This window comes from Cherax quadricarinatus, chromosome 54 (assembly GCF_038502225.1).
Source record: "Cherax quadricarinatus isolate ZL_2023a chromosome 54, ASM3850222v1, whole genome shotgun sequence".
NCBI lineage: Eukaryota > Metazoa > Arthropoda > Malacostraca > Decapoda > Parastacidae > Cherax > Cherax quadricarinatus.
Window position 1 is genome coordinate 25,743,954 of NC_091345.1, and position 8,588 is coordinate 25,752,541.

At 40.5% G+C, this 8,588-nt stretch overlaps 1 protein-coding gene across 1 annotated transcript in view; it reads left to right on the forward strand.

Annotated features, from left to right (window-relative positions):
• The window catches only part of LOC128699067 (hemicentin-1-like), a 175,815-nt gene extending 168,393 nt beyond the window's left edge, over positions 1-7,422 (forward strand). The window contains exon 9 of the mRNA XM_070096530.1: positions 6,935-7,422. Within this exon, the coding sequence (XP_069952631.1) occupies positions 6,935-7,095 (161 nt within the window). The 3' untranslated portion in view covers positions 7,096-7,422. The remainder of the gene's footprint in view (positions 1-6,934) is intronic.
• Positions 7,423-8,588: the final 1,166 nt, after the last annotated feature.

Consider the following 8,588-nt stretch of genomic DNA (forward strand, 5'->3'; position numbering starts at 1 on the left):
CCTTCCCTGACACACTCTGAAGCATCGTTGAGGCTATATTTTCCACTATTGGACCATCCCAGTGCGATTGTTTGTAGTTGTTGGGGGGAGCAGGTCTGGTTTCTGAGCCCGTTAGATTATCCCAGATCATTGCTCCGTCAATGAATTTTGGTCCTGGGCTCCAATCTTGTTCCTAAGATGTTCAGGGAGAATCGCTGCTACAAGCTCTCTGGATGCAATACACGAGGACAGAAAAGCAGGTAACGCAATCTGTGATGACTTGCGGACACCAATGCCTCCTAGTCTGACTGGAAGTGTAGCTTGGTTCCACTGCCCGTCTTCTAGAGTAAGGTTAAGTACTTTCGTAAAAATCTGCCTCAGAATACTGTCATATTCGTGCAGTATAGGGTTATCATATGAAGGTGCACATCTTAGGAAATATGTCAACCTGGGCAGACTCAAGCACTTTGTGAGAAGGTACAAGGCATCGTGGGTGTCCAGATTGCCTATTCGTTGTTCCATTCTCCTTAACTCTTCCAATTTCTTCCTGAGAATTGTGTCAATGGCATTGCTTCCCAGAGGTGCTCCTAGCAAGACACTATTTGTGGGGGCAATGACTGCTGCTCCTGGTAGTTTTGATCTCACTGCATTTATCACTTGTTGACTGACTGAGATGATTTCACATTTGGATGGATTCAGGATGAGACCCATTTCCTGTCCCCGTGTCATTACCTGTGTAAGGTCATGTAGGAGGGACTCCTTTGTACCTGCTAGTGTGCCATCATCTAGGAACCAGATGTTTAGCTCGCTGGTCAGTCTGACTGTGATTTCCCTAACTGCAATACAGAAGAGAAATGGTGCAAGAGGATCTCCTTGTTGGACACCCTCTGATGATGTGATTTCATGCTCTCCAAAGAGAAGCATTGATTCCTTGCTATACCCAGCTGAAACAAAAGGGAAGAGACCAGGGAAATGTTCTTGTACTGCTGCTAATACCACGTCTCTTTTCAGGAGATTGAACGCATTCTTGAAATCTAATTTTACCACTGCATTGTCCTCAGGCAGGTTGTTGATATATGCCCTTGTTGCATGAACCGCTGCTTCACTTCCTTGAGAGACCCCAAAGCCAAGCTGGTTTGGTTGAAGCATCATGGCTGCCTGTGCACGAATACTTCGGACAGCAGCTTTGGATACGAGGCGGCGTAACGTGTTGCCTACTGCAATTGGCCGAATTCCTCCATCCTTCTTTTTAAGTGCACAAAGTGTTGCACCAAAAAAGAAAGGTCTAATTTCATCAGGAATCAGACCAGCCAAGGAATTGTTGACGAACCTTGTGATCTCTGAAAGCAGTGTCTCTGCAATTTCCCCAATAACTGGATTAACCATTTCCTTTAAATGCTGTGGCCTTATTCCAGTGTAACCCCCAGCAGAGCCAGATGGGAACGACATTATTGCTTTGTAAATGTCTGAGTCTTCCACAATCAATGGTTCCATAGTGGGGACAGAGGTGTTGGAACTGTTGGTGCCACTGGTTTCCCTGGCAGGGTGCTTTCCTCTAAGTGCTTCAGCCGTGTCAGCATCCCTGGGAGCAACTGTATCTTCACTGGTAATAATTCTGATTGCCCCCACTGTGTTGCCCTCTTCAATTTTCTTGCTCACCTGGACTCTGACTTTTTCACTGTCAGTAGAGTGAGTGGGGGTTCTGCCTCTCCCTTTTTTGTGTTGACGGGGAAGGTGAATGAGGTTATCAACTCTAGGAAAATCTCTTAAGGATTTAATTATCATTGAGGCTAGCCTCTTTCCCCTTCTTTCCGGCACAGCTAAGCAGACATTGCCAAAAAGTAGCAAGTTGTGCCATGCCTTGATGGTTGGTGGAGCATTTAAGATAGTGGAACCATCGTTTACTTTTTTCAGGAGGTCTGTAAGTTTCCCAGCTGCGTGTGGACGGGCTGCTTTGGGAATATGTGTGAGTGTCCTCGTACCTGTTGCTTTGATTGCTTCCAAGAGATTGTCTGATGAGATAAAATCTGTTGGAGTGGGTTCAGGTGCCTGAGGTGGCTCTGGATCATCACTTTCCACAGGAGGACATCCTGAACCAGGGCAACTACCGTGTTTGCGGAGGAAACCATTAGAGTTGAGACAACGAAGCTGTAAGCATGACCGACACTTGCCTCTCCTAGTATTGCCAGCCGTGCCATTTCCCTGGCTGCTTGCTTCCTCCTGGTTGGCATCCATCTGCTAGACTAGACAATAGGAGTGGAATATGACATGCTGGGTGGGTATGGTGCGTGGAAGGTAGTGAACTTGACCGTGGTGGCCTGGTGGAGTTTGAGGGGCCGGGAGGGGAAGGGGAAAACTTCCCTTGGGAATTAGGTGGGGGAGGCGCAGGTTGAGTGGGGTTATCCCGGGGAGTACAATACACATGGACTTGCACACTATATATTGTTCACACTGTCTTACAATACACATAACTTTATTTGTTTCCTATGTACACTATGAACAATGTTGGTATGGGCACTGCTGAACCAATGTGGTCACTCACCATCTAGTTACACATCCCACCTCTTCCACCCACCCCCGTGACGTGGGGGTGGATGCACTGACTGGTCACTCCCTCGTTAACATTAATTTCACATTGTTTTTCCATAACATAAGCCTTTAAAAAGTCCATGCATCGACACAATCATTTCCACGTTAACTGGAAGCATGGTGCATGGTGCTGGATATAGATGTTTTTATAAGAGCTTTTCGAGGTTTGTATGTACGATAATCTTGGCCGGTACTCATAAACAGTGTAGGCCTTGTACTCCCCCACACCTCCACTGGCCGTCTTCCTCACTACCACCACCACCACTCACCAACATTCACAAACTGCACAACATTTCCACAATTTACCTTGAAACGGTGCTTTGAAATGTCTTCTCGCTTCACTGGAATCTTCCCAGAGTATTCACAATAGGTCCTGTTGAGTCTTAACCTGGTCAGCCTCGTTGATCCGGACTTATAATTGAAAATCCCGCAGCTAGCCCGCCACACGTCTTGCCAGCGCATATATAGTATATACAATAAGATCACAGCAAACAGGTGATTTCAGAATATACAAAACAACCACTCAGAAAGAATAGAGAAATTCCAAGCGCTTTCGTGACTACTCACATTATCAAGGAACTATGAAAGTAAAGCATCCAAGGAAGGTATATAAGGGGGTCTGGCCAACACCTCACTATCAGATCCCACAACAGTTAAACACCTGACGCGCGCTGGCCCAACTGGACAGGTCCTTTGCGCAACCACCAACAAACTATTCTACCCAAGAAATTTTTTAAAATTATTATTTGTCCAGTGTATTATTAAATTCTTCCCAAATTCTATTAATTATTAATGGATCTAATTTATATAAACCAAAGGAAATATTCATATTATTGTCAAAACTGCTTTTTATGAAACAAGATTCAATTAAATTCCTGTCGACCATGGACTTGCTTGATACTACTTTCTCAACTTTTTGAAAATTAATTGGATGGTTAAAATCTCTTACATGAATTAATAGAGCATTGGAATCTTGTCCAGTTCTAATGCTATATTTATGTTGTTTTAATCTTGGTTCGAGATTTTTACCAGTTTGACCGTAATAAACTTTATCGCAAATTTTACAAGGAATCTTATAGACACATCCATCAGCATTTTGGGGGGAATTCTTTATCAAAAGTTTTTTTTACTGTATCAAGATTTTTGAATACAACTTTAATATTAAAAGTCTTAAGAAGAGAAGGCATATCAACCAAGTTTTCATGGTAAGGGAGAACCAACATATTTTTAGTTGAATAAGGCTGGTTGTCCCTTTTTGGATTGTAAAAAGTATTTCTAGCAACTTTAAAAGATTTATCAATTACATTTCTTGGGTATTTTAAATCATTACCTATTTCATAAATTTTGGATATTTCCTCATCTATGAACTCAGGACTACAAATTCGTAAAGCTCTCAAAAACATTGATGAGAAAACAGACAGTTTGACTCTATCTTGATACGAAGAATAATAGTGGACATAGGAACAGTTATTTGTAGGTTTTCTGTAAATTTTAAATTTGAATTCATTATTACCCTTAATAATTAAAAATTAGATACATATACATATATATATATATATATATATATATATATATATATATATATATATATATATATATATATATATATATATATATATATGTATGTATCTAGGTAATAGGTTGGTAAACAGCAACCGCCCAGGGAGGTACTACCGTCCTGCCAAGTGAGTGTAAAACGAAAGCCTGTAATTGTTTCACATGATGGTTGGATTGCTGGTGTCCTTTTTTCTGTCTCATGAACCTGCAAGATTTCAGGTACGTTTTGCTACATCTACTTACACTTAGGTCACACTGCACATACATGTACAAGCACATATATACACACCCCTCTGGGTTTTCTTCCATTTTCTTTCTAGTTCTTATTCTTGTTTATTTCCTCTTATCTCCATGGAAAAGTGGAACAGAATTCTTCCTCCGTAAATCATGCGTGTTGTAAGAGGCGACTAAAATGCCGGGAGCAAGGGGCTATAACCTCTTCTCCTGTATATATTACTAAATGCAAAAGGAGAAACTTTCGTTTTTCCTTTTGGGCCACCCCACCTCGGTGGGATATGGCCGGTGTGTTGAAAGAAGACTAGGCTGAACTCCCATTTTCAAAAGGTTCTTTTACAGTGTGTTTCACGATATCTTATGAAACTATGGCTTGTACTATTGTTCCATTAACGACTCATATTAACGCAGTCATGACTTACACTATCATGGTCCACAATTGCTTTCACTAACATGCCTAACACTACCTTATTCAGTAATATCTAATGTGAACATTCCTAAACTATGTCCCATGTAAGGTAATGCTAAAAGTTTTACATGACTACGAGAGAAGACCAAAATGCTTTGAGCCTGTCACTGAATGGAATCCTAACACTTTTGATGGCTTGAAGTTAGTCATTCTTGCATGATCATCGTGTAGCAAGACCAGTCTCCGCCATATTCTAAACTCAAGAGTTGGGTTTTAGAATTCCGTCGTAGCAGGAAATCTGTTAAAGACGATACTGTGTGGCAGGCCTTCGACCTCAATAAATCAGGAAAAACCATTGAGGGCCACGCACCGAATAGTGATGGAAGATCGAATAGAGACGTTGTATCAGGAAAATGATAATTAAGACACTTGGGCATCATTTGGGAATCTTTATTCTCTATCCAGTGGCTTCTTCAGCCTAATACAGAGAAGAACAGTGGAAAATGGGGAGTAGTTTGAGATAATCAGTCCTTCAGCCTTGGATCGATGTGTTCAGTCCATCAGTCTTGATAAAAGTAAAGCATATCCTCTTATATACCGCAGACAGAAAAAGTGAAGCCATGGTAAATAGAATCATTAGTGGAAAAACGCACTAATGGAAATAAGTCATTCCTCTACGTCAGATACAGCAACATCTTGAGATCAAGAAGCAGGGAATTCTTTAGAATTTGCTAAAACTTTAGGCATGACTTATTAGCATCAATGGGGTTTTCCCACTGATGACTCCTCCTATCACTGCTGCACCTTATCTGTTTGCAGAATGTAAACCCCCTTCTATGCAGAAATGCTGTACTTTTATCAAGATTGATGAATTGAATACATCTACCGAAGGCAGAAGGACTGATTACCTCAAACTCCTCATTTTCCACTGTACTGGACTGAAGAAGCCTCTGGGTGGCAAAACGTTTCCGGAATGAAGATTACGAAATGTTGCCCAAGTGTCTCAATTATCAATTTGTCGGTTTTCCAGATTATTTATACAAATTGCTTCACATGGTAGACACTCTGGAAATTAGTTATGGTTTAGTTAAATCCAATCTCCTTAAACATTTTACTCTGAACAAAGTCTGTGCTCGTCGAGTACCGGGAATGTTGACAGCCGATACGAAAATGATTCAGGTTTTCTTTAAACCTTGAGCTTATGAATAAGGACTGGGAAAAATTTAAGCAGCGGTTTGTAACCGGGGATGAAAAACTGATTCATCACTATGACCTTGAATCCAAGTAACAGTGAAAACAAAGGAAACATACAAATTCTCGGACACCAAACAAATTCGAAGTTTCCCAATGCCAGCAAAACCCTGCGCACAATTTTCTATTATGCCGAAGGATTGATCCAAATTGACTTTGTCTTACAAGGTCCACATTACAGGTGAATATTTCGCTGATATGTTTAAGCGTTTGTGTGAGTCAGTCCGTGAAAAACGGGTAGGGAAGTTGTCCACCACTCCTATACCCCCTGCTGCTTCACGTTGATGATTCTGCTACTACGTTGCGAAATGCAAAGGCATCTTCGCGAGACTCATCTATTCTCCGGTCCTGGCCCCAAGCGACTTCCACCTGCTTCCGAAACTGAAGGGCCACTTCTGTGGGGCAGGATACCAGGATGACAATGACCTTAAGTCTGCTACAAACAGTAGTTTAAGAAACAATAGTAAACCACCCCTTTTCGAGCTACAGGGAAATACTTTGTGAACGTTTTAAAAAGTGTAAAGTTTTTCATGTGACTATTTTGAAATATAAATTTATATCAGTTTTACTGCCATTTCCTTAATATGTTAGGCTCAGAATTTTTTGATCTTCCTGCGTACGTCTCACGATGGCTAATACTGCCATTCCCAACATCATAATGCCCCAATATGAATAATTCCACCATGCCTTGCACTACCCTATCTCATTATAGTTACTATCACCTTGCCTAACATAATTATGCCCCATAGGAGTATTAGGCATGTCAACATGCCTACTACGACTGTCATACTATAGCACTGCCAAAATGCATGACATTAAAATGTCCCATGGTAAATAATACCACCATGCTTAATACTACCATGTTAAACCATAGGTTATGACAACATGACTAACGCTGATGTGTCTCCTCTACAGAGGAGTTCCCCGCAGCGATGCACCACGACAACGGAGCCAGCAGTAGGCAGCCACTGGGGACTCTGGCTAACGTGGCTGTGAACATCAACCTTGCTCTCCTGGCTTCTGCTAATCAAATTTCTGCTTTTTCCTATAACTGTTTGTTTTATTCTCTCTTATAACTAGACCTGAAAATAGTATATATTTTTATGACATTCAAATATTTAATGTATATACTTGAGAAAAATGATTGAATCGTAATAAACAGTGTGAATATAAGTGAGTTCAAGTGTTTATATGTGTTTATATATGTAATAATATGTATATAACAAAATTTTAATCAACAAATAGCTTATTCAAGATATATAAAAGTCGCGCCGAATAAACCAAACTGGGGAGTCCAGCCTACAGAGCAGCAGTGTTTTTCTGTTGAATATACAGAATAAAAATTTGGTATTGCAAAAAAATACATATGTAACTGATTTTATGCATCAACAAGTGTGACAGAAGTGAAGGTTTATGAATTAGAGGAGGAGGCGGTTAGGGTAAGATGTAAACAACTATTGCAAGAAATATGGGCTAGTGTGAGTATAGGCAATGAAGTGGAAAAGGTATAGGGTTATTTGATAAAATAATATTGGAGTGTTCAGCAGAAGTTTGTGGTTACAGGAAAGTGGGTGCGAGAGGGAAGAAGAGCGATTAGTGGAATTATGAGGTGAAGACTAAGAGAGAAAAAGATGGAGGGAATATTTTGAGGAACTGTTAAATGTTGGTGAAGATAAGGAAGCTGCGATTTCGTGAACTGGGGAGGGAGGTATAACATCTTGTAGGAGTGAGGAAGAGCCAGTTGTAAGTATAGAAAAGTGCTTGAGGCAGTGGGTAGAATGAAAGTGGGTAAATAACCTGGGAGTGGTGGGATAAAGGCAGAAATGTTAAAAGCAGGCAGGAATAGTTTTGCAGTAGTTAGTATTTTTATTTAGTAAATGTATGGAAGAGGGTAAGGTGTCTAGGGAGTGGCAGATAGCATGCATAGTTCCTTTGTTTAAGGGCAAAGGGGACAAAAGAGAGTGTAAGAATTACAGTGTAATAAACCTGTCGAGTATACCTGGTAAAGTGTATGGAAGAGTTATTGTTGAAAGAAATACGAGTTAGACGGAGAGCAGGATCGTAGAGGAACAGAAAGGCATAAAGATGGGTAGGGGGGTGTGGACCAAGTGTTCACAGGGAAACATGTAGGTGAACAGTATTCAGATAAAGGTAAAGAAGTTTTTGTGACATTTATGGATATGGAAAAGGCTACTGAAAGCAGTGAAGAATTTTTACGAGGATAGTGAGGCTCAGGTTAAGGCTTGTAGGAGAGAGGGAGATTATTGTCCAGTAAAAGTAGGCCTTAAACAGGGACATGTGATGTCACCATGGTTGTTTAATATATTTATAGATAGGGTTGTTAGAGAATTGAATGCTCGGGTGTTGACAAGAGTTGGGTGATTAAAAGATAAAGAGTCTAGCACTCTATTTTTTTTTATATTTTCAACAAAATTTGTTGATAACATCTCACCCACTCTCTCATTTGCTCTCTTTTTATATTGCTTCAAAAGTCTCTTAACCTCTCTTTTTCTTTCCATATACTCCTCCCTCCTTGCATCTCTACTACTTTGTATAAACTTCTCATATG